Genomic DNA, 26,421 nt, shown 5'->3' on the forward strand with positions numbered 1-26,421 from the left:
TCCCAGTGCTATTTATGAAATCCAGAATCTCTTCTCACTTATTCCAAAATGAAGCCTAAAGGTAATGCCACATCTAAGTAACAAATGCCTATCACTCCTCCAACCTTTCAGCCACATAGGGGTTTTTTAAGTCTACTTCTTCCTCTTCTACTTACAGATGCCGAGACAACAAAACACTCATCCAGGAAAGGGGTTTGCTCCTAGGCACAGTCCCAGTATTGAGTTACTAATTTGCTTTGCCTTTGTCCCCACCCACAATGGGTACATCTGTCCCCAGGCTGTAAGCACATGCTTGATGACACTGTTGTTTTTATAGACTTGAAAATTACTCATTAGGACACGGGAGTTCCCAGGTATACGTGACTTCCTGGCTTGCAGTCTGGGAACAGAAGCAGATTTGCCTTTCCAGCAAAGACTTCTCTGTCTTCACAGGAAAACAAGTTAATATCACTTGCTCCTCAGTGTTTTCATATAAAAACTTTTGTGGTTTTTGAAGTCCAATACATGGACACAAGTGATGCATCAGACCTGAAAAGAGATGAAAACACCCAAGAGATGACTCCGCACCCAAATCAAGAGGACTTTGAAATCCAAATCCTTTGTGCAAAACCTGCTGGTTTCCACGTTTCAGAACTGAAAAACTAATCTTGTGATGTGGCACAATTTTATGGGACTCAGCCACGTCATTTACCAGACTATGGACACATCTGAAGCTTAAACATGGAGCCTGAATATCCTGAGAGATGCAGGAGCAAAGCGTTCAGTGAAGAAAGCAGGAGTATATATTTGAGATAGAATTTCATTGGCACTAAGCTTCCCCAAGTTTAGTTCAAAGCACAGAGAAAAATGACAGAGTTAAGGAATTTATGTTCTAATGTGGTTTAAAAAAAAATAGGCATTCAAGTTAGTGTTTGCCTTTGTGTTCTACCAGAGTTTTTCTTTCTCTCTTCCAGTGAAGGTCCCTAGTAAATTACAATAGATTCAAAACTGAGACTGCACAGAACAACCATCTAAGAGGTTTAGTTGAGCTATTCCAGATTTATCCTGGTTTAACCACCAGCAGAATTGGGCCATTCTGAAGAAAACATAAGAAAACTGGAAAATAGGAAGAGCTTGCATGGAGTAGCTAAGGAAGGAATGAAAATGACACCAAGTCCAACTCCATGTAGTCTCTCTGTGAGATCTTAGAGTTTTCACACAGGCTGTATGATTTAATTTCAAACAAATTATGAGAAAATAAATAGGAGGCACAGAATGTAATTAAAGTTGTGTTTGATTCTGCTTTTATTTACACTGTTGTAAATCTACTCCAGCCAAAAGTCTGACATGCGTGACATAAGACAGGGGAGTATCCTGGGAAACACCTACATGTAACTTTTATAGATAAATAATGTCATTTAAGTACTGACGAGGAAAAATCAAACAAAAAAATCCACAGAACCCCACAACCAAACAAAACCAATAAACAAACAAAACCAATAAACAAACAAAAATCCCCAAACAAACAAACAATTAACTGGAGCTTCCACTAATCTGCATTGAGGAAATGCTTTCACTGTAGGAAATTTCTTGTTCCAAGTACCCAGGGCACTGTGAAATAAACCCACTCACTTTTGCTTAGAGTTAGAAATTCAATTTCCTAAACATTTTACCTTTGTGAAAATCCATATAATTTTGTCTTTGCTCTAGAAGAACAAATATAATACTGGTTACTGACTGGATGGATGACAAAACAACACCAAAATTACCCAGAAATTCCTAAGGGGGAGCAAAAGCTTTTTGTATGTATTTATTTCATCACAGCAAAAGTTGGAGTACATAAAAAGCTTAACCTATATATCATTTTAAAATGCAACTGTTGATACATCAGTTACACATATAATTCATCTCCATTATGAACAGTGTCTAAAGGATTCGCATTAGTTAAACTGTTGTAAGTGGCAGCATTGACATTTTCATTTCACAATTCCACAAAGTTGTCCAAAGTTTATCCACTAAGACTTAAAGACAAAGCGCAAGACTCCTGCAAGAAGTGGCTTATTACACACTGCAGTTGTTTGAGATGTATTGCAGGTGCAAAATGCTAAGACTAACAGTGTGATTGATAAAACCTCAGGCTGTTTAAGAAATATTTGGAAAAAATTGGTCCTGGAGGCATCACTGTCTCAAGTACCAACTCTGGTTGTCCCTCCCTGTTATTTGTTTGTTTCAACTGGATACAGTAGGTATTTTTTACTTCTAATTCTTCTCTTCCCTTCTCTCCCTCTGCCTCACACTCCCATTTCTTCCCATTGAGTAATTTATGAAAGTTAGAGATCCCCCCAAAATCATCTGCTGATTCCTAATACTGATGGGTTCATTCCAGCAGCTCCCAGCATCCAGTAGGCAAAACCAGATGCAAAATGAGTGCCCAATTTTACTGAGCTTGTGTGTCAATCTCCTCTTTTAGTAGTACTAATGTAAAGTCAGAATATTTCCACTGATCGACTAAATGTGTGGAATTATTATGAACTTGCATTAAATTGCCCTAGAGTAGGAGTTGAGGCAGTAAATGTACTTAAATAAAAACATTTTGCTACAATAGTACTCAGGCTCATACTGGTAACAGCTACATGAAGATGTTCTGTTAAATCCAATGCAGGTCAGGTACACTGAATAATGGCAGACAAAAAAAGAAATTAACTAAATGCTTGTTACTGCAACTGCTCAACAGTACCACCGTTTCCCCTTCTTGTGCTTTCTTATGTTTCCCAGGAGAAGTGCCACTCAAAAACAAGCTCAAAGATACAATTCTGTCTAAATCTTCTCAGTTCATTCAAGTAGAAATCACTACGTATCAGCCCAGACACAAAGCAAATCACCCCTATTAAGCTTTGTGATAATGAATGGTAACAAATCTACAGAGCAGTCCATGGAATGGTGTAAAGCAGGAAAAGAAATTGGACACTGAAAATAGCAATAATCATGAAACAGCACAGGAGAGTTACAACATTCATGTGAATAATTTATTCATTTATCACTTTATATTTTACCAGGTACTTATTTACAAAGAAATTTTTTTTGTGGACAGAATTTACATCAGCTACTGCACAATTTTATTCATTAATGAATTCATTAATTTTATTCATTCATTATTAGGGTAAGATTAGCATCCTTCCCATGTTGTTTAACAGTGCCTGTTTTGATCAAAAAGGGTTATTCTTTTGCCAATTATTCCTTCGACTTAGTTTCCAAGTGTAAACAGAATTTGTATAAATGCCTTCACTGCAATTAAGATTTCTTTTTTATGGAACCAGTTAATAGATGGAAATAGTAAAATTCCATCAGTTATTAGCACTTGCTAAGAAGGCCTGTTTCTTCACTGAAGCAGGGATTTTGATTTAGATGCAATGAAGGCTTTCAGTATTACCATGTCAGGCACTGCAATACCCCTTTACGAAGGCATCGCCCCTGAGAAGAATCCAAACTCCCTGCTTGGCCTCCCAATACAGTGCGTGGAGCCCCTCAACTCAGGGCAACCAAAACCACAGTGCCTGTCTCGAAAAGCTTTCACAGAAAAAAACTTGCCCAATTGCACCTACATGTACTACATATATCCTGAATTACCCATTCAGGAGCTGGAGCCTGGAATCTAGCCAGAACCCAAGGGGCAGGAGCCTAAGTGCGCTTTTTGGAGGATCTGAATGAGGTTCATCCCTGAAAGGGAACTCCAGGAGGTGGTGCCAACACTCCTTCTTGTCATTTACATTTGACAACACGCACACTGAAAGTAGGAGGTCTGAGTTCAGCCCTTATGCAACTTATAGGAATTCAAGTCTGCATCATCTCGCAGATGACTCTGGAGAATACTTGAGGGAGGAGGAAGGAGAAAAATCATCCTATTAAAAGTGGGAGAAGGGCACTGTGAGATTTATAGAGACAGCAGAGAGGACTGTGCCTCTCCAGCTAGTCTCAGATCACCCAAAGATGAAGGTTTGAATTCACCTATATGGGTAATTTCTGATTTTTTTAGGCAATTAATGTAAAATAGAAAATGCCAAAAATATTTAGAGATTAGGGATTAGCTCCAAAATGTCCTTCAATCCATTGCCAATCGGGTGGCAGGAGCTGTGGATTAAATTCTTGCAGGCTGAGGACACGAATCTCCACGTTCCCACGCAAACACAGTAGCCTTCAGGCTATCAGATAAAATAGCTCTGTCTTACAGGCAAAACATATGCAAACACAATTTGAGAGTGGCCTGGCCTTTTAATTGGCACCATAACACCATATTACAAAGGTGGCTTCTTGGTATCACATTATCTTGTTTCAAAGGGGTTTAAGCAGCAGCTAGGTAGGTGTGTGACTGCTCAGAGGTGAGGAGTTCTGCATGGGTGGAGGGGAACTGCTCATCACCTCAGCACATCAAATGGACAGTGGTTGCTCAGTTTAAGTTAAAACTACAGAGCTCTGGGAGGAGTATATTGGTCTTCAATACCTGAAGTCTACCTAAATTCTGGTATTAAAACCCAAATTCAGTGTGGTATTGTTGTTTTTTTTTTTAAACACTGAAGATACAACTGGGGGAAAAAACAACTCACAGCAAACATGCCTCAGGCTTACCAGGGAGGAAACAGAGGCCACAGAATAGGAAATCTGGCTAGAAAAATGCCTCTGCTGTCAATCATCAGGCTGTAATTATGCAAAGGGTGTACAAAGGAAACAGAACTGACAGACAGCTACTAACGAAGACCAGACTGCCTTCACTTACATTGTGTAAACAGTGAACAGGGTAAGCACTTGATTCAACCTTTTCTAACAATAGGAGCTAACAAAAATACAAACCACTGCAGGTTCGTAGAATGCTTATTATGGTAAAGTCTATGTCCAAATATATTTCTTCATGGTATAAAGCAACAAATACTGGACAAAACTATCTGTTCTTTCCTGCAAGTAATTTAGAAGCATTTAGAAGCACGTTTATGCATTAGCAGGAATGAAAATGCTTAATTAACAGGAATGCAAAAGCTGGCTTGATTACTGACTATGCTGTAGTAAAAGAACTACACCACATAATAGTTTGAACTATAAAACTGTACTGTATTTTAAGATAAAGCAAACATGTTCTTGTGTGTTCCTGGTGACTCTATTAATTCAAAATCTTGCTTAGCACTTATGTCTTCAGTCTAAGTATGCATGGACGTGCTTCACTACACAGCTTGGCATACCTCCTACAGTTAACATAAAAATGATACTGAAGGCAAACACACTTCTTTCCTGCTCAAGCTACAGTACTGTAATTTAATTGAGAGTCAACATTTCCAAGGATTCTTCACTAAGAATTAAGTCCATCACCCAGTGAGGAATATCAATTTCTTTGTGAATCACTAATGAATATGCCATCTGTGGTATTAAGATTCCACTGCACAAACCTCTACTAAGGTAAGGTAAGCATCACACTCTGCAGGCCTACAGCTCCTACCTGAGTGATGCTTTATTTAACTCACTAGGGAAGAGGTTTGCTTGGCAAAGAACTTTAAGGACAGGACCACTGTTTTCTACAGTGTGGCTAACCAGGTCAGCTGTGTTAAAACCCTTTATGAGACAAATGGAGAAGAAGTAACAAAAAACCCCCAACAAAACAAAACAAAAAAATGCAAACAACATGAAAGTGAAGGAAAGAAGTATCTATAAACTTCACTATTCTCTTGTGAAGATAGTGTCTCTTAGGACAGAGCCTGCTGCCTTCCTTTGGAACTAGCAATAACATGTAAGAATGCTAATGTTCTGTTTAACAGAAACATCTTAATGAAACACAAAAAGATCTGCTTTCTTTGATGTAAGGTCTCTATGTCTTTCTAAAATATGAAACTATTCTAGAGCTTTGAGTATAAACAATTCCCTTCCACAGTCCATGTCAGGCTGAAATACCAATAGCAAAAATACTGGTTCTGTTTTTCAGTGATTTACTATAAAGCTGAAACATTCGCCTTGCCTATTCACTTTTTTTTACTACAAAATGTATTTAAAAAAATGCATGTGCCCTTTTCAGTGTAGTTTGTCCATATAGATGGTTTACACTTCTCTGGTTCTGCGTAGCATAACAAAAAGTATGCTCCAACTTTCCACAGGCAGGAAGAAGCTCTGCATGGTTTTTTCTCATAAGGATGCTGCTCCAGAAACAGCACTCTTGGGTGGTTCAGAATCCCAGTGACACCATATGCTATAGGCATGTGCTGCAATTAACAAGGACTTCTTGGTTACAGCAGTCATTAGAGCCAAATAAGTAAAATAGAGTCTTAATCAAAAGATAAATAACATCATGCTAGTGTACAATATCACCAACACATGTAGAGCATTTTAATTTTCCATGTCCTCCACTGATGGTCTTGTACTAAGCTGAAAAAGCCTTTTACCACAGGATACTGAACTTACAAGTGAAACATTTAAGCTGTCTGCAGTCAGTTTCAAAGAATTTAAATCTGGTTATTTTTCACTGACCTGCAATTTATGAAAGAGCAACTGAACTACAAAATATTTCCCCTAACTCTACAGTAGCATCATGTCGATTAGTTGCAATCTGAATGGCTTCCAGTTCATTTTTGTTATAATTTAAAATCTCTGATAAAAAAGGAAATAAACTGATGCATTTTTATACAGTAACCACTTTTTCAAATAAAGAACATATCAACGTTTTATATCTGCTATAACATGCCACATTTTTTAAAGGCAGCTTGCCTTTTTTTTTTTCCCCTTCTTTTTTTTTCTCCTCTTTTTTGTATTCCTAATACAAATATGTGCCACACATTTGTGTTACTGAGAACTTGAAGTCTGGTATCTGTTAAATCATTTGGGGTTAAAATTCCCAGGACCACACAGTGCCATGTCTTCCTTAAACCATCAATTGCACCAAAAATGAAAGGTGGTGATGGAGATGATCTTCCAATACTTTTCTAATATTGGGAATGGTTGGTTTAACATTAAAAACAAATGCAGATAAGCTACATTGCCAGTAGTGTTTACCTCTCGATATCCATCCCAGGGAAAAAGAAAAGAAATGGCAGAAAAGGCTCCAGCCCAGATTGCAACTATGTATAAATGTGCAACCAACACTAACAGTAATGGCCCATTGTGACACTGCTGTTAGGAATTTTTTAGAAAACTAGGTGTAAAAAAGTTTTTCTCAGATTGGGAATTGGTACAAACATAATACAGAGATTATTCTTTATAGCAGCTTCTCCTCTCATGTGCTTGGCTTTTCATGCAAAGCACAGATAACAAGAGTTACAACTGTGTTACAACCAAGTGGCTCCAGTTCAGTATCTTGGGAGTACAGGAAAGCAGGAGTCCCTTCTCTCGACAGACACACCAGAGAGGGTCCCATCTGCAGGGGGGAATTTGTGGGTCCCCCACAGCTACAGCTCCGTTTACAGCTTGGGAGGCCATAGCCAGGCTGGCCACCTCACAGTGGCAGGGAGCCCTCCTGGTCCCCTGCTTTGTCCAGCCTCTCGGGCAGGGTGAGCACAAAGGGTAGGAGGACACCCTTGGCATCCAAGGGAGCTTTAAGAAGCTTCCCATCAAAGGTGCCCTTGAGCCCGCCATCTGCTTCCACCTCACCGTCCTGGGCTAGACTGAAGCGGAGGGTTCCGGTCCGGTTGACACAGTAGATGGTGTTGCCCAGGGGTGCGCAGCGGAAGGGCTGGATGGGGCCGCCGCTGGGCCGCAGGCTGGCGCACTGGCTCCAGCACTTGGCCACTGTGTTGTACCGGAAAACTTCAACGCCACCACCCGTCCCACCACCTGGGCCCTGCTCCCCACCGCGGCCGCTGCTCACATCGAAGCGGTAGATGAAGCTCTTGAAGGCCACCATGTCAGCAGAGCGCCGGCGGCTGCTGTTGTAAGGGCACTCCTGCCACTCGTCACGCTTGGGGTCATACTTGAGGAGGCGGTAGAAGAGGGAGCCCCCTGACACGTAGATCTCCCCGTTGCACGTGGTGGCTTCATGAGCTACAGCGAAGGCGCCCTTGGGCAGGGGTGCCACAGGGCTCCAGCGGTCAGCCCGTGGGTCGTACCTCTCCACGGTGAAGAGGCACTCACCCCCCACAGCATAGAGGTAGCCATCCAGGGCCAGCAGCTTGAGCTGCGACCGGGCCTGAGCCAGCGGCCGCACCTGGCTCCAAGTGTCAGTGAGGGGGTTGTAGCAGAATACCTTGTCGGAAAGGCGTGCCCGGGGCTCGCTGCCCGCCGGCCCTGCCGCGATGCCCCCGGCCAGAAAGAGGTAGTTATGGAGGACACACATGGCGCAGCCCTTCGCGTTGGCCTCCTCGGGCAGGCGCGTCAGCACCCTCCACTCACCGCTGTCCTCCTGGTAGCAGTGGATGAGAGAGCCGCTCTCCTCCAGCGACACCACGGAAGAGGGGCTCTGCGGCCGGCTGCTCTCGCGGCTCTGGGGCCGGCTGCTGCCGCCCGGCCGCTCGAAGGCATCGCTGACCTCGGCCACCAGCAAGCAGGGCCGGCCGGCCTCCATCCGCCGCTGCAGGATGAGGTCCCTCTCGGTACCACTGAGACGGCCGTAGACACCGGGTTCCCGCAGCACCTCCAGGTAGTGGTCACTCATGAAGCGGTAGGCAGCTTCCCGCAGCTCCGCCAGCCTCTGCTTCTTGGCCAGGCAGAGGAGCTGGTAGCAGTTGTCGAGGCGGAGCTGGGCGCGCATGGCCTCGGCGGCACAGTGCAGGGCACAAGGCATCTGGAGGACTCGGGCGCCGCTCACCACCTCAGCCAGGTTGTCGTGCCGCACCTCGCCCATGCGGGCAGTGTACACGTAGTCGATGAGCAGCCGCAGCGCCCCGTAGCTCACTCCCTTCACCCGCAGGACGTCCCGTGAGGCGCGGGCACGAAAGTAGTCACTCTTGGCCGCCAGCACGGACTTGTGCGCTCGGATGCGACGCCCCGACACCTCGATCACCAGGTCGGGCTCCTCCGCCGGCCGCTCCCGCGTGCCTACCGCCCCTTCTTCCTCCTCCTCGGCCGCCGTCCCGGCGGTGGTGCTGATCTCCCACTGGTTCTCCACCACTCGGCCGCCGGCGGCGGGCGGTACCGTCTCGCCAGCGGCGGCGGCGCTGAAGCAGAGGGAGGAGCTGAAGCCGCAGGGGGCGGCCGGGGTGGGCGGGGGCGGCGGCGGAGGGGCTCCGGGACCGACTCCGCTCTCCTCCTCCTCCTCCGCCGCCGCCGCGCCGGTGCCCTCCATGGAGCCGCGCTAACTGCGTCTCCACCTCGCCGAGCCCCTGCGGAGTGCTCTGGGCCGCCGCGGAACAGCCATCACCTGCGGGGGAGACCGGAGAGAGTTCAGCTTCCCGCCGCCGGGACCGCTCCCCCTTCCCCGCTTCTGCCATTCGGAGCCGCCGTTCTCGGGCGGGGCTGCCTCTGGTTCCCGGTGCTGCCTCTGGTTCCCGGGGCTAAACCCGCTCCTCTCCCTGGGGGATCCACCCCGCAGCTCTGCCTCAGCCTCCGGCTGCCCGGGGCTAACTACACTAGCTCACCTTACCCCCGAAAACCTGACCTCTTTCTGGTGGGGGCATCACCATGATGCACCAATTCTGATGCATTAGCAATGGTGCAATTTCTGCATCCTGAAAACCAGTTCTGGTTTTCCTGTTCTCATGCAAAAATTTTAAGCAGCTCGCCTTACAGCAACCTTTTCCTGAGAAGTGGTCCCTACGCTGTCCTGGGCAAGGGGGAAAAAATGTCATTTAAAGGCAGATACCTGGGAGTATTATGGTAATTTATTCACCTTGTGCAATTATATCAGTGGAAGGTCATCGTTGCAATCTATTCTGTTAGAAGATTCCTCATGAGCCAAGTTTTCCTTTATGTGACCTTCACGAAGGTTTCTTCATATAAGTGTTCCTCATAAGGGTTCCCCCTGTTTAAAAGAAAGTGTAGAAAGTTGATTAGTTTTAAAATCAGTGTATTCTCAGTTCTCTCAGAAGTCTGGGATAATTAGATATGTTTCCTTAACAGGATATCTATAGTATCTTAATTTGACCAGAAGAATGCTATTAGATGCTGTTTACAAAATATATCAAAGGATATTTTTTTTTTTTTGTTGCTACCACAAAAGTGATCTGACATGTATGTGACAGCACATGTAGCTGTAACGCATTAGTGAGATATAAATCAGACTTCACGGGGACTGGTTCATGTCTGAAGGATTTATGCTAATTTATGCTTCTGCTAATAAAAAAGTTGAAGCAAGCAAAAATCACAATAGATAATTAGAACATGATGTTTCTTCTGGGAAAATGACAGGCCACAGGGCACAGCTGTAAGTAGGTTAGTCCCTGTCAGCACAGTCACCACCCAGTTGTATTTTCGTTCACAAATGTAGTTTTTAGAATTTAACAACATGCTGTTTGTTTTTTAATTTCCCAGATTCAGTTTAAGTTTTGATGAATGACACATGAAAATTCTCCAAATGTACTTAATTTCATGTAATAAGTATCTGCAGCTCTGACTCTATTTTCAAGGAGATTATTAATTTCCATTGAAGTCCCCACTGGCAGTTTTTTCACAGTCTTGAAGGAACATTCATTTCTATGTAAAATACACCTTCTAGCTTCCTTTCAGCAGAGATTATTTAGAGATAGATAATACAGATTACTCTGTTAAATTGATATTATTAGGAAAATCTAACTTTTTGATGTTTGTTTTTAATGAAAGCCTTATTGGTCGGTGTCATTTTCTGGAAACTCCTGACACTGGGGACACGAAACCTAGAAGCCCATACTTGAGCAAGCAAACTTCAATTAAATGATAATATCAGTCTTCTTTTATGGGCTTTTAATCCTGTGAAGGATTTCTACTACAGTTGATCACAGTCAGTCATACAATAAATAATACTGAGGTCTGGTTTGATATTTGAGCCTTTGAGGTCATAGCAAGGTGTCAACAGCGTTTGAAAACTCCTTACTAGAATGAGTACATTTCACAATTTTTTTATTTCTTATCTGGATGTTTAAAAATCTGGCCCTTAGGAACTTTCTATGACATTTTATGAACATTGGGTAGGCTAGTGGCAAGTTTCCTGAGGTCCAGACCCAAACTCAGTAGGTTTGCTGCCTCATTTTTTGCAGCTTAAACTAGGCAAGAAGAAATACAATGGTCTGTGTATACACTCACTCGGGTGTGTCTGGGGAAGAGATCCATTCATTATAACTTAAACTGGGCATCATCCCTGTCAATGTGACTTTGTTTTTCAGTGACTCTTCACTGAATTCACCATGTAACCGTTTTTATTCTGATTTATTATGCTGTAGATACTCCTTCCAGAGTCCTGATGATGAGTTTTTTTTGAGAGCACCTACTCTGACACTGGCTAAAAGGCAAAGGTCATACAGAGATGGTTAAGAAAAACATCTAGAATGCCAAGTTCTGATGTATTGCTATAGTAAGAAAAGTGCTACCAGTACATCATTTGTAACATAAGAAGGTAATTGAAACATTGTTTTATCTCTAGTGCATTCTCTTGGGCTGAGTGCACTGATAATTCAACCCTTAACTTGCTACAGTTTTGGATAGCTTGACCTCCACAATCATGAACATTCAAAGGGTGATGATACACTTTCAATATCACAGTCTTTTTTGGATCCAGACACACCTCACTTCTGAGACCACTTCTCCTATGACATTCCACCTCTGCAAGACAGAGTGAGTAGCTTCAGGTAGTTTCAAGCTCTCAGTCTACCACTCGATTTTGCAAGTGAAATGTGAGAAGTCAATAACTGTAATACCAACGATGTTTACATATGGTGAAATATATTTCCTGCTTCACCTCTCAAAGGCAAATGAATAACAGAATTTAGAATTAGAAGGTTCAGTACCAATTAGACTGTTCAAAGTTGCTAAAAACAGAATCCAAAAAAAGCTATCTTTTCAACTTTCTTGGGTGATGAAAATAAAAAGGATGACATCCTCTTCAAGAACAGCAATCATAACTTTTCACATATTCGGGTAACTGGCTTAGAAGTTTGACTTGACACCGAAATATTATTGAGAAAGAAGCTGCCACCCACCATAGTCCTAGAAAACACCTGTGTTCACATCTTTTTGAGGAATCACAAGAAGGAAGACTGATGGTATGGCTTGCTAATGGCAAGCAGCAGAATACTGAGGAGAACTGTTTTCAGGTATATATTTAAAGCTAAGTACCAAGAATAGGTTGAAATTCATGCTGAGCACGAGGGCTGGAGTCAAAGTATCACATACAATTTAAGCTACAAGGAACTCTACAGGGAAGCTGAAGATTTAGGAAAGCTAAAAGGGGGTTTGGCGGACTTTGACAATGTCAGCGCAATGACTGCTCCAGCAATGACAGCCCTTTTGTCTAGCTGAAAACAAAGTTTAGGAATTACTGAAAAAGCTGAAGCTGAAAAAAAACAATTCAGAGAAGTTGTGGAACCTTCCCATTATTGAGCAACATGACTGATCTGAGTTAAGAGGTCATGGATTTAGTATAAAACAGGAAGAAGCTGAAGGGGGATGGTGGAAATAACATACTGAGCTCCTCCTTCAGCCTTTTCTTATCTACAGTAATAAAAGAGCTATACCTCTGTTCTGGTGATATAGAACATTCAAAAATTACAGAATCACAGAAGATACTTGGTAAGTGTGCTGATTCAAAAAGGATCTGAGCTCCTAGCAATCTCCTTTGGCTTAAAACAAACTTGGTTTTAGCACTTTATTTCAAAACTCACAAACAGGATAGGTACTGGAAAAGGAAGCAAGCTGTTTAGAGTACATAGCATCTGTGGACTTATGTCACCTTTTATACTGGGGAGTTTTAACTCAGAAGCTGAATTACTTGGACTGAAAATGTTTTCATTATCATGGGTTTGGTCTGGGATGATGTAATGTTAATGGACAGAGGAGCTGCCAACAAACATGAACTGTATTTACAGACTTGGCAATGACACACTTACAATATCCTGGATGTTTGCCCCCAGCCTCAGATGCTGTGAGACATTGCCCAAGGAACAGCTCAGATAAGAAGGCATAGGTTTTTTCTGACAGAGGAACTGTAATGAACAACTGCAGGTAAAGTTTCCTGGCACTGTATTCATTTGGCAGTTCTTCTGATAAAATCCAATTAAATGCTTGCTTTTCACTGTTCTCTTTTTTTTTTTTTTTTTTTTTTTTTTTTTTGTGCAGTGCCAATAACCTTTGACCCAAACCCTGTTCTCTAGCAAGACCCACTTTCTCTGGGGAATGTGCACACGTGGGAGGAACTGGGTTACCACTCTCTAGTTCACAAATGGAGTATGCTCTGACTCGGTCCCAGGGTAAATAACAGCAGTGCTTTCCCTATCATGAGCAACTGTAATTTCCATAGGCAGGCTCTCCTCCCCAAGGGGCACTGCACAAGTTCAGAACTGACAGAATGCCATTCTGCTCCACCTTAGTCCAGGAAATGCTTTTGTAAAAACTTGTACTGCCAAAATTTACCCCAGCAAAGACTTCCCTTGGGATAGGGGCGTCATCTGATTGAGATGATTAAGGAATCCAAAGAGACAGGATCATCAGAAGGGGAAAAACATGCTTTGTATTTATTTTAAAAACTAAAAGATTACCGCTAAAAGTAAAACTGGCCAGTACTGTCATGCAGGGTGAATGCACCCAGCTTAGCCCAAGAGAAGGCAAAAAGCTTCTGGAGAGCATAATCAAGTGTACAGAGGTCTGCATATTTATAAAAAGGGTCTGTTGCACTCCCTCCTTATTAAGCAGACCTGTAAAATGTGTCCAAAAAAATGGTCTCTTCCTAGTTGAGGAAAACAACTGGAGCATAAATAGAGATGCCACTTCTCTGAAAAGGTTTGCATCACTTGAAATCTTGCATCCTGTTACAGATTTAAACTCTATACATTAACTGTTTGATTAGCCTTCTGCTTGTAAGAAAGAAAAAGTTTTTCAATGGCCCACCTCAAAAAAAATTGCAGGAAGAATAAAGTTTTCTTTCAATTTTAAAAAATTAAGAGTGCTCAAAATTTGGGTTGCAATACAATCCCAGTACCCTGCCTAATGGATGTTTGTCTTTTGTAGTATTGCATTCATGCTCAAGTTGCCTATGCAGCTTCCTTGTGACCTCTCAAGGTGCTGTAATTTTTTTCACAACATGTAATAGAGGTACAAATGTTTTTATCTCATAACTGCAAAATTTTCATAGAGACATAGAGAAAAATAAACATTTAAGAAATGCAGCTTATGATCACAGACCACACAAGAAACCTGTGGGCAGCAGTTCCTCATCAAAACCCATAGGAAGAAAAGGCTGTGTGTGTCTGGGTGGGGAAAACAGAGAGAGGAACTAAGTCATAATAAAAATATTATCAAAAGCCTGATGAAATTGATACTATAGCTAGAAAATCTTAACTAAAAACCCACAACTCCAAACAGTCATCATGACCAGAAAAAAGGGCTTCCCAGCAGTGATATCCATTGAAGCAAACATTCTCTAAAAAGAAACTATCTTTTGAGTTCTTTCCAGTTTAGACTCTTCAGGAGGAGCAGTGTCAATCAGGAGTTCTCACACCAAAAAAAGAAAATAATACTCCCACTGAGCAAAATCTAGCAAAGGTTAAGTGGAAGTCCTCTCCAACATCTCTTAGAAGAAATAAAGTTTAACCAAAAAAGAACTGTCAGAAACAAGGTTATGGATAGGTTCATCTTGAGTGCCCTCAAATGGCAAGTGCAGGACAGCCAGGGCATCAGGCCAAGCCAGCATGGGTTCAGGAAAGGCAGGTGACCTCCCTAGTGGATGAGGGAAAGGCTGAGGGCATTGTCCACCCGGATTTTAGTAAAACTTTTGACACCATCTCCTATAGCATTCTCCTAGAGAAGCTGGCAGCTCATGGCATAGACAGGTCTACACTCCACTGGGTTAAAAACTGGCTTCATGGCTGGGCCCAGAGAGTAGTAGTCAACTGAATTAAATCCAGTTGGACAGCAGTCATCAGTGGTGTTCCCCAGGGCTCAGTTTTGTGGCTGGCCTTGTTCAGTATCTTCATGAATGATCTACATGAGGGTTGAGTGCTTTCTCAGTAAGTTTCCAGACCCCACCAAATTAGTGGGAGAGCTGATCTACTCGAGGGTAGGAAGGCTCTGCAGAGGGACCTGGACAGGCTGGATCAGTGGGCCAAAGCCAATAATATGAGATTTAACAAGGCCAAGTGCTGGGGCCTGCATTTTGGTCACAACAATCCCATGCAATGCTATAGGGCTTGGGGAGAAGTGGCTGGAAAGCTGCCAGGAAGAAAAGGACATGGGGGTGCTGGTCAACACCAGCTGAATATGATCCAACAGTGTGCCCAGGTGGCCAAGAAGGCCAACAGCTTCCTGGCTTGTATCAATGAACAGTGTGGCCAGCAGGAGATGGGAAGTGATGGTGCTCCTGCCCTCAGCATTGGTGAGACTGCACCTCATGTTCTGTGTTCAGTTCTGGGACCCTCATTACAAGACAGACATTGAGGTGCTGGGGAGAGTTCAGAGAAGGGCAACCAAGCTGGTGAAGGGTCTGAAGAGCAAGTCTTGTGAGGAGAGGCTGAGGAAATAGGCAATGTTTAGTTTGGAGAAGAGCTCTCTACAGCGACCTGAAAGAAGGTTGTAGGGAGGTGGGTGTTGGTTTCTGCTCCCTAGTAACAAGTGATGGAACATGAGGAAATGGCCCCGAGTTGTGCTGTGGAGATTTAGACTAGATATGAGGAAGAATTTATTTACTGAAGGTAGTTAGGCACTGGAATGTGCTGCCCAGGGAGGTGCTAGAGTCAGTATCCCTGGAAGTATTTAAATCCATGTAGATGAAGCACTTCAGGATGTGGTCTAGTGGGCATGGTGATAGAGATATTTTATTTATTTTACTAAGGGGGTAGGGAGATGTTGGCAGTTGGATGTAGTGACACTTGGTCTTTTCCAACCATGACAATTCTGTGATTCTGTGAGTGATTGCAATACCTTTGGGGAAAGCTCCAGGGCTGATGCGATGTCTTCATCACTAGTGTGCTACATATCAGGAGATAATGGCATGGCAACATCATACTGAATGTAAAAAAAAAAAATTTATGGATAATTGCTGCTAGTTCTAGACAAGGCCTTGTAATTACAGTTCTAGATGTAAGGTGAGGGGTCCTGTCTGCAATAAACCAGTCTGGTTACTTCCATTGTATCTGAACATATTTAACACTGCCTTAGACAAACAGCTGTACATTAAATACCAACACAGTGCTACAGCTGAAAGGAAGAATTCATTCCTTAAATGTGTATACAGGGAAATAAGGAGTAGCAGGTGGAAAAATGGTACCTTTAATCTACAGCATTAGTAGTTTTGCAGTGGAGGATAGACCAATGGATGAAGGAATGTATGTTCCAGGCTCTACATTTTGGAAGCAGTATTTAAAAATATGGGAGGACAGAGAAAAGTACCAAACTATTTAAGGGCTATAGAAAAACACTTTAGTGGGAGACAGGGCAGCACTCTGCAACCCGACATGAGCTTCCTCCATCTCATTGCAGGGCATGCCAGTCTTGAACCAACTTCCAAACAAAGAGGTGGTACCTATCTGAGGCACCACCTCATGGCCACACTTCCATGGCTTTGGAGAGAAGGTGGCTTGTGCTAGTTCCTTGGAGAACAGGTAGAGCAAGCCTTAATCAGCCTGAGAAATGCAGCACTGATACCTCTTCAGGGTTTGGTATGTTTGCTCTGTGAGCTGATGACTGTGCACAAGTGCGGGCACATGAAAATTCTGCATACTGATGGCTGCCTTAGGTCGGTGGGGAAAGCCCTAAACAAACCAGATGTGGAAGCATAAACAAAGTCAAATATTTGAAGTACTGAGGGGAGGAAAATAAATACTACCAGTGAAGAATGGGCTCAAGGAAGATATTCTACTGAAGCTAACCAAATACATACTGAACACTAATACTGCATCTTGCTTAGGAGGATCCTCAGCTGGAAAATGGTCAGAGTACTAATATTCAAAGACAAAAAGTATCCCATGTGGAAATACACATTTTTACCCTGCTATTCATTTAGTTCAACAGTGGATTGTGCTCCACGTGGAAGGTAGGATGATAGGCTTGGTGGACATTTGATCTGACATGGAAGGCCCCTTCTCAGATTGTGGAGATTGGGAGTGTGTGCCTTGCTGGAGGGCACATAAGACTCCAGGGAGAATGATATTTGACAGGAGCAGAATCAGTGGATCTAGTGATCCTTTCTGACCTTAAGTTCCAGAAATTGCCATAGACCAGGAGTACTGATACCAAGCAAAACATAAACTTGTGAGGATTAAAAGCCTTGTTTGAGAGTGTGGTTAACTGCTGTAATGTTGATTGAAGAAATGCTTTTCAACAATAAACTGTATTGTCAACAAACAAATAATTGCAAAAGTGTTCAAAGTCTCTGAGAACATTTTGGCAATTTTGGTACTAATAAAGGAGGAGAAAAATATCCACTGAGAAGTCAAGTCAAGCAAACCAGCAGATTTCTCCAGATAGATGTGTGAAAATGAAAGAAAACTCAGGCTTGGCTTTGCATTCCAGAAAAGCATTTGATCTCCACATACATACTACGTTCTTGCAACACACCTGCTATGTATTTCATTTCATTTCATTCAGAAGATGGGCCAAGATGTTTAGAGAAAAATAAATTCCTTGCTTAAGAAAAAACTGGATTTTGCTTTTAGTATCGCTATGGAAAAGACATACAGATTAAAGAGCTCAAAACACCAGAAATCTGTCAAAGTATATCAGCACTGGGCTTGAGAAAGACAGAATTTGAGAAGTAGTAGCAGACTTCAAAGGAAAGCCAACCAAGTGCCATTTAACAGAGACTTATACCAGTGAAAGAAAGTAAAAGGAGAACTTCTCTAGAAGAGAATAATGAAAACACTTCTTTTTTCTTTTCCAGACAAACTCCAAATCAGGTACTTAAGGGAAAAAAGCCTCACTTTTAAAGAATGAACAGGCTCATTGATTTCTTGATGAATTAAGTGATGCTTAGAAAGGCAGAAGTCCTTCACATACATGGTGAATAGAGATCATTATTGTTTCTTTGCCCATATACTTTTTCAAATATCAGGTTTATGGTCACTAAAGCCACAGCTACATCCAGCTAGATTAACAAAATAGCTCTAGTTTTCTGCAGACGTTGTCTCTACACAGAATTCAGACTGGATACAAAGATGGAAAGACATGCTTCAATGGCCCATGGCAAGGGCTGATTTTGAGGGCGGTTAAATCTGGCAGATGGCAATGGAACAGAAATAAAAGACCTAAGACAACCAGATCAGATAGCAAAAAAACAAATAAAAAAAAAACCAAAACCAAAAAAACCCCAAACAACCTCCAGTGTGACAGCCCTAATCCGAAAGGAAAAGGAGTGAAATTATTAGCTTGCACAGACTTCTCCCTGCTGTGGCAGAAGTGCTGCTAATAAGAGTTTGCAGTTGGGCCAGTAACTGTGAAATATTAGGTGATTCGTGGAACTCTGACTTCTTTTATTTATTATTTCATGGAAACCAGTTCAAAGTGGAGAGACATAAAGCATGCCTAAGGCCCTATTCCTACACAGAATTGATCTGTGGGTGGGATGCACCTCCCAGTTCTCCTGGAAGGGCAGAGATGGATGTTTTGTGTCTGAGCTGTACAGTATTGCTGATCTACCTGTAACAAGCTGCTGGAATGGAATCTGGAGGATACAGACAGCTTCCAAGCCCATATGCATCATGTGGGTTCAGTTAGATGTCAACTGATTGAGATTCTCAGAAAACCAGCATACAAGAGCTACCAAGGACTAGCCAATAGAGCAATACCATGGAGACAAAGTGCTGAACTTGTGCCATATCAGGAGGTGTTAGTTCTTGCTTTGGATGCTTCAGTCCAGAATCCTTTCCAAAATAAACCTAAATTATTTCAAAAGCTAGCAGTATTGACCCTTGCTGCTACTTTGCCTTTTTCTATAATAGTTAGAGCCCTCACCAAGCCCCATGAAACTTGACTCTGCTTTTTCCTTTGACAAGATTGAAACCCTCAAATACCATCAAGACTATGACAGAAGGGTTGTTCTCCTTCAGACTATAGCTGTATTAATTTTTTATAGAAACAATAACAAAATGTTACTGAGGGAGAGCAAGAATAATCCTGTGTTCTGTTCCCTGGTGAAAGGGAACTTTCTCTACTTCTTCCCATTGCCTTTGGTGGGGCAGGGTCACTTACACAGCCTGAAGATCCAAGCCATCACACCTTGTGATAGGGCTGAAAAACACTTTTGTTGACTGCAAAGCAAAAACACATGCTAGAGTCACAGGTACTTTTGTGGCAAGACTTCACTATCAGGAATAACTGCAGGCTGTTAGAACAGATTTCACCAAGCAACAAAAACGTTTTCAGAAGCAACTAGGTAACTGAAGGCTTAACAAAACAGGAGGCTACCCCATGTGAACACAACAGCGAACAAGAGATGTATGCTGTTTAAATTACTAAAATGTAACAGTCAATGACCAGTCCGAGACAGAAAGAAAACAGTTTTCTATTAAAATGCTCTTAATTCCATGGCCTGACACTATGCATTGGATGCATAACATTTTTTATTATAATGTCAATTTCATATGCTGAGTCTCTGTGCTCAGGCAAAGGCTTTATGCTGCACTGATTTCTCTGACTATATTCAACTTTCACATTTATAATTTAGTGCAATCAATTCAGTATCTCTCACAGTACTTCTTTTTTTTCCCCATTTAAAAGGGCAGATAGGTAACAGTTAAGATGCCTGAACTTAAGGGACAGAAAAGACTGCCTGGTTATCTAATCTTACTGCTGCAAGAACAGGCCAAAGAATTTTACTCCTAAACCAAGCCAATAACTTCTGGCTGAATTAGGTCAAAGGATTGTTCTGCTCAAATCATCCATCTCACATCTAAAAGGTTTCTCTGTTTTGGCCAATGACCTTGGTGGAAAATCAGGTATCAAATGCATCATCTTGGATACCTTGAAGAAATATATATATATATATATATATATATATATACACCTTGAAAAAACACATACTGCTTTTAATTTTGGACTTCACTTTTTGTCTTCCACATTTTTATATCTGCTGACTTGGCAACATTCTGTTTTCCAAAAATGATCCACGCTCTTTCTGAAGAGACACAAAGACTGGCAACATAATTGTGAAGGGTGTCTTAGGACTGTTCCATCTGCCTTTGGACTTTCTGACACACAGAAGAAGTAAAGATTGTAATATGGCTGACTAACTGGTGATTCAAAACTGCATCTTGTGCAACAGCCACAGTGCTATTCCTGTGTTTGTTAGGTTGCAATCTGAGCAAAGATGAACAGAGGGAGGATATGGAATAAGAACTAACATCTTCAAACCAGGATGTGAAGCAGAGAAGAGTTTGGTTTTATTGTTCCAGTTTTGGAGGTGTGAGAAGAAGCACAGATTCAGGGTTACTGGTTTGTTTTCTTGACCATTTTGTGATTTCAGTATTTCACTTGTAAGTCTTAAGTTTGGTTGCTTCTGACCAAGGAGAGATTTTAAATATACATCAACATCTCCTCACAGCAGATATTGAATCCTTCCAGCCACTGTACTGTGAAACGTTGCCTGATTTTGGGGGTACAACAGGGTACAATAGAAATATTTATTTCTGCATAAGGCTGCAAAATGTCTTGGCAGGGATACTGCCCAGGCATTCAGCTAGCTAATAATCTAACACATCCTTGCAACTCTGCTGCACATCAGAAAGGCCTTCTGGTCTTCTGTCACAGAGAATGAGTGGCATAGACCCCATCCTGACAAACAAGAAGCAGCACTAAAAAAATTTATCATACAAATGCACAAGACCAGTCCTAGGTCTCCTTTCCCTACATCACCCTGTAAAACTTCTCAGGACACATAGCACCGGCAACTCCAAAGCTAACAAAGCAAAACACTCAACATTTACTGTTTCTGTATCAACTGTGAAAATCAATCACCTTTGGGACCCAGTTGTTATTAAACAAGAAATACTCCATCTGCGTACTGCCCACTTCCAAGGCTTTGGAAAGAATGAGGCTTGTGCTAGTACACTGCAGATGGAAACTTCCACTTAAGTTTCACAGAGCTTTTTGATGAGGACAGAGTCTGACTTCACATTAAATCCCATTTCTGTTGTAGTCAAGGGAATATTCCCACTAACTCCACGAGTGTCTGTATTTCCTACGCCATACATACAAATGTGTATGGTAGCTTTTTGAGGCAATGCAGAGAGCTGCAGCAAAAGAGAGATGAAAGAAAGCTACAGGATAGGAGGAGAGTTCTCCCATTAAGAGGTTTGGTTTTGATTGATGTAATCAGAACTTTTGTTCGTTGCATGCCATTTCTGTAGCAAAGGGCTGGCTTTTGGTTCTTACTGCCTAACACTTTAAAATATGGGTCACAGAAATAATGATTTATCCCCAGAGCTTAGAGCCTGTTCTTCCAGCCTACCTAAAAAAGAGGGAAAGAGGAAAGCAGAACTGCTCCCAGGAGAAAAAAAAAAAAAATCTCAAAACATTGATAGTCTGAGATGATTCAGAAGTCCAGGAGCCTTCCAGCAGTTTGAGATTCACATGCACAGTATACTCTGCTTCTTAAATACTCCTGGAGGAATTGGTGTCCAGAAAAACAACAGTTTGTGTTAATCTGTGAATGTGTATATGTAAAATAACTTCAATCCTATTAATTAATGCAAATCGTGTTGTGACAGACAACATAACAGCATGGAAGCTGGTTGTCCAACTTACGTGGATCTGCATGGAAAGGTTGTGGTTTCTGGCATTTTTCTGGGTGAATTAAAAAAGGCTGTCAACCCATCTGTTTTAGCCAGAGGCATAGGAATGGCAGCTCATGAAACATCACACCCGAAAAGCACTTACGTGACACATCTTTCTTCTCCCTCTGACACCCAGTGCAAAATCTATAGAACTGCTGGATTATTTTTCAGCTTGTTTTGCATTAAATAAATTGACTTAACCAATGGTGAATTCCTGCCATCCTTACTGATGAGGTATGGGAAACTAAAGTACCAAATGTGCAGTGCAGAACAAAGGACCTATCCAACTCCTTTTTGCATTAACACTTAATCACCCATATACAGCACTGACTCAGTTTTATAATTCTTCTAATAAGCATTTTCAGATAAGGACAGAGAAACTGATACAGAATTGACAACACTGCCTAAGGAACACACAGCATGTATGGGCCTGATCCTGTAGAGTGTTACAAAAACTCCTTGGAGACAGGACTAGCCCTATTTGCAATGCCAACCTCTACAAAAGTAAACCAAGTGTTTGCTTAATTAACTGCAGGAGGAAGGCAAAATCTGTCCATTCACTGTATTGTCACGTGGTTATGAGTGCTGGCACAAGGAAGCAGACAGGAATGTATGGCCCAGGCTAGGAAAGGAGCAAGATCCCTTTCTACGCAGTGACAGCTCAGTCATAGCTCAGGTTAAACTGGTTGTCAAATCATGAAGTAATTCTTCAGTGAAAGGAACTAATCATGCCTGTTCTCTGACCAAACAACACTGAGGTAAAAAAAGAACCAGAAAGAACAGATTGTGAGAATTCCATTGAAAAGTAAAACAGCAGACATAAAAATGCCATATGCCAAAGATATGCTAACAAGATCAAATATAATGAAAAATTAGCTCATTTTTTAAAACAGTACTTGCAAGGATGTGAAGTGGTATATAATGATTTCTCAGCTGCTATTCATAGGAAAGAAACAGTCTCTTAACTGCAATGCTGCAGAACTGTTGGGATAAACACTAAAATCCCATACAAGGATCTCTCAAGATGGAAAAAAAATTAATTAATTCTACTTTAAAAGAAATTGTATTATTTCCTTCTATGTTTTATTATACCCTTCTTCAGCAGACAGCTGCCCCTAATATCCTCATCCAACAGAATATTACAGGATACCTAAGCCCCCAGTAAGCAGGATCTGGATCCAGTCATCTAACCACATCACTGCCTCTAAGGTAACCTAGGCCAGCCCTAAATACTATAATCCTGCTTTACTATAGTAAAGCCAGTTAATGGCTTTCATTGAATGTTCCTGCCAAGCAATGGTGCTCTAATATTTATTGACATTTCAAATCTGCCCACCTGTTTGGACTATTTGTTCCACTGAAAAGCAATGCAAGCAAAGTACTCACAGAAAGGAAGCTACGAGGATTTCTGTCTCTTGTCAAGGCACAGTCCTGCAAACTCCAGCTCCTAGGAGTGTTACCATTGACTTCATTGCCACTACTGCCAGGAGTGAGTCCCTGCAGGTTGGGGGGGGGGGGGGGAGGGGGAGTCTGGGGCAGGCAGGAACCAGTCCTCTGTGCTTTGGCAGGTTCTCATCAGACAATGCCATTAGCAGTGGGTGACAGAAGGATCCTATTGGCATGCAATGGATGTCCTAATTAGAGAGTGAATAAATGCTATGTGATGGGTCCTGGGAAGAGGAGAATGCAGAAAAGGCAGGACAGACCAGAGAATTAAGCCTGGGAGGAAATACTGCTTTGTCAATACTAGTGACAATTTAATTACTATTTTCCATAAATATTCCATTTAATTCCTTTTTGGGAGAGAGATGGTTAAGCCTTTGAAAACTAGAGGAGCTCTTTTGGCTTCTCAGATCATATAAAAGGATTGTTCTATTTTATTGCTATTCTATTTTTTTATTGCCCTACTTTTTTCTAGTTTTTTGTTCTAGTTTTCTATTGCTCAATTTAATTGCTGTGAAAAAGCTTTAAGGAATAGATAGAGGTTTGTTTTGGTTTTTTGTCCCCTTGATGGGTGAAAAAAGTTGGCTACAGGATTTAATACTACCATTTTCTGCACTACGCATAAGATCGGGTTTGGGAACCAGCTTTTTTTTGCTTAAAAGGACCAGGTGCAAAAATCTCCTGGCTTGGGATAAATGAAACTCAGTTGGACTTCTACAAAACCGTGTGTGTGTGTGTGTACAGCCAGGGCTTGCACCACCCGCGTGGTTTCAGCAGGATGGGGAAACGTGCCATGAAGCATTTATAGCGGGAAGCAGTCTGCTGCTGTTGACACATCCCTAAACGTTGGTCTAAAGAGTCACTTAGATTTTTAATCGGTCAGCAGAATAAATAAATAAATAAATAAATAGATGAAATAAAAATACGCAGCCATCAGCTTTGGCTCCTCTGCGACATATGGAAAACAGACAGGGGGATATGCCCGGCCTCCCTGCTGCCCAGTGGACGTGGATTAAGGGAGACGGAGGGAAAAGCCCGATTAAACCCGATGGTGCTCCAAATACACACACAAACACACACGCACTGCTACCGTGGCTCCGCGTCGCGGTTTTTACCTCAGATACCGGCAGATACCGGCACCGATCCTCCCCGGAGGCTCCGCGGCGGCGGGGCGGGAGGAGTACGGGGACATCCCCGGGACGTGCCCGTGCCCGTGCCCCCTCCCGGCCCCTTCGCTCTCCCCCCGGCAAGACAGGCAGGCAGCCAGGGCTTACCTTGCGGCCACGGCCGGCGAGCCCCGCGTCGTTCCGAGGAAGCTCCCTCCGCCCCGCCTTGCTGCCGCAGCCCCGCAGCCCCCAGCCCCGCCGCTTTGCCCACTGCAGAGGGAGCCGAGGGGGGAAGCCGGGAAGGAAAAGCAGGGAGGGGGCGGAGGGGAGCGGCGAAGCGATGCCAGGAGATGCAAATGGCTGAAGCGCAGGGGCCGGGCTGGCGGAGGGGGCCGGGCGGCCGCTGCGTGGAGGGGGCGCGGGGCCGCGCTCAGCGCCTTTGTTCGCCTGACACATTCACACAGGGAGGCACGGAGGGAGGAGGGGGCACAGACCTGTTGCTCCCGGCAGCTCCTGGCGAGGGGCAGCCGCTGAGGCGGGAAGCGGCGTCGCCGGTCTGGGCGGGCCGTCCGCGCTCCCCTGCTGGGATGAGGCGGGACGAGCAGGGGAGGCGACGGCACCGCCCCACCTGCCTGTGCTGAGGAGAAGCTCTCTCCTGGTGTGGCCGGTCGGGAAACGCCGGGTCCTCACCTCCGGGTGGTGTGGGGACCCTGCGGGAAGCGGGGAGATGGCGCCGCTCCCCTGAGGCACGGCTGGGGAGGTTTGCTGCCCCAGCCCATGGCCCCGGCGCAGCGGCCTGGTAGGCACGGCGCCCTGACCGGAGCTCCTGGGCGGGAGCCGCTCTGGGACAGCCTGCCCTCCGCTGCCCTCTGCCTCGGCGGGACACCCCCCAGCACCGACTGTGCTCGCTGCGAGAAGCCACGGGGAGGTTTTCCACCCGGAGCCTCTGGGTTATTCAGGTTTCTGCCGACGAGGAACACCGAGGTTGAGGCCAGGAGGTTTCTGTGTGACTGCAGTTTGGGTCTGGGTCTCATTTTGTCCTCGTCAAAGCTGAGACGCTCAACAGAATTCCCATATTCAGACTCGTTCCCCAGTTTTGTTAAACAAATAAACAAACAACAACTTCATGTTACGTTACCCTGGGTCTTCTCCTGACACAGCGGGTGGTACTTACCTGGGCTGAGTCCCACTGTGTGCTGCAGTCTGACTTCTACCGAGACAGCAGACACCAGCAGCATGCTGTCCAAGCCTTTATAAACTATTGCTGATGCCCGGGTGTCTCATTTCCATCACAACGTGTAGTTTTCCTATGATACTGCTATCTCAAAATGCTGCAGCTTTTCTCTTTTCCACTCTTTCTACTGACTTCAGGGTCCCATCAGACTGCTTCTCCTGCAGCAGCCCAGAAAAGTGGTGCTTGGCCCTGAGAGACAATCCTGAGCAGACTTGCAAAGCTGCAGTCATCTTCTCTCTCAAATTAAACCGACAATTCTGTGCTTGCAGTGTGACCACTGCAGCTCTATGTTCTTCCAGCTTCATGGTGGTGATGGCTAAGTGTGGTTGGGTGTCTTTTAATTCATTTTGTCCCATTGCTTCTACCTTTTGACTTTGGTTTTGCTGAAACTCTTATGTGCTGAGTTAGCCCTTAGTGCACTGAAGCGCTTGTATGCAGTGCTGGGTAAGTGTAACCACTTGAAACCCTTGGCTCCACTCATGTTTTGCACGTACTTAAGTACAGTGGTTAACTGAAGGCCAGTTTTCAAGCTGAGGTCATGTCTCATCTCTACTGAGACTGGCCAACATGGGGTTTGGTGCCATAAGTTTAATAACTACTTATAATCATGCAGTGTTGTGGGGTTCTTAGAATAACTGGTAACCACAACATGTGGCTTTAGCATAATTGGGACTGCCCCCTGATTTGTGTCCATTATATGATTGGACTTCTAGTTTCTGTTTGTGGTTTTATTCCTAGCTTCTGAAAGAAGTTTCAATCTGATACAGCAGATCCATTAGAGCCTGCCAGAAATAATTCTTCTCTCCTGACA

The 26,421-nt window shown here is 43.4% G+C and overlaps 1 protein-coding gene across 3 annotated transcripts; it reads right to left on the reverse strand.

The window, feature by feature from the left end:
* Positions 1 to 1,260: 1,260 nt before the first annotated feature.
* On the reverse strand, positions 1,261 to 25,081 carry KBTBD11 (kelch repeat and BTB domain containing 11). 3 transcript variants are annotated; one of them, XM_071741771.1, is made up of 3 exons: positions 24,871 to 25,081; positions 9,770 to 9,901; positions 1,261 to 9,301 (listed from the first exon to the last, which is right to left on the reverse strand). In XM_071741771.1, exon 3 carries the CDS (start codon positions 9,224 to 9,226, stop codon positions 7,442 to 7,444), a length of 1,785 nt encoding a protein of 594 aa, XP_071597872.1. In that variant the 5' UTR covers positions 9,227 to 9,301; positions 9,770 to 9,901; positions 24,871 to 25,081; the 3' UTR covers positions 1,261 to 7,441. The 3 variants fall into 3 exon arrangements, with proteins under 3 accessions (XP_071597872.1, XP_071597871.1, XP_071597873.1); XM_071741770.1 differs by having other exon boundaries at positions 24,545 to 25,081; XM_071741772.1 differs by lacking the exon at positions 24,871 to 25,081 and adding an exon at positions 16,328 to 16,532.
* Between the last annotated feature and the right edge of the window lie 1,340 nt (positions 25,082 to 26,421).

This window comes from Heliangelus exortis, chromosome 3 (genome assembly GCF_036169615.1).
Source record: "Heliangelus exortis chromosome 3, bHelExo1.hap1, whole genome shotgun sequence".
Taxonomy (NCBI): domain Eukaryota; kingdom Metazoa; phylum Chordata; class Aves; order Apodiformes; family Trochilidae; genus Heliangelus; species Heliangelus exortis.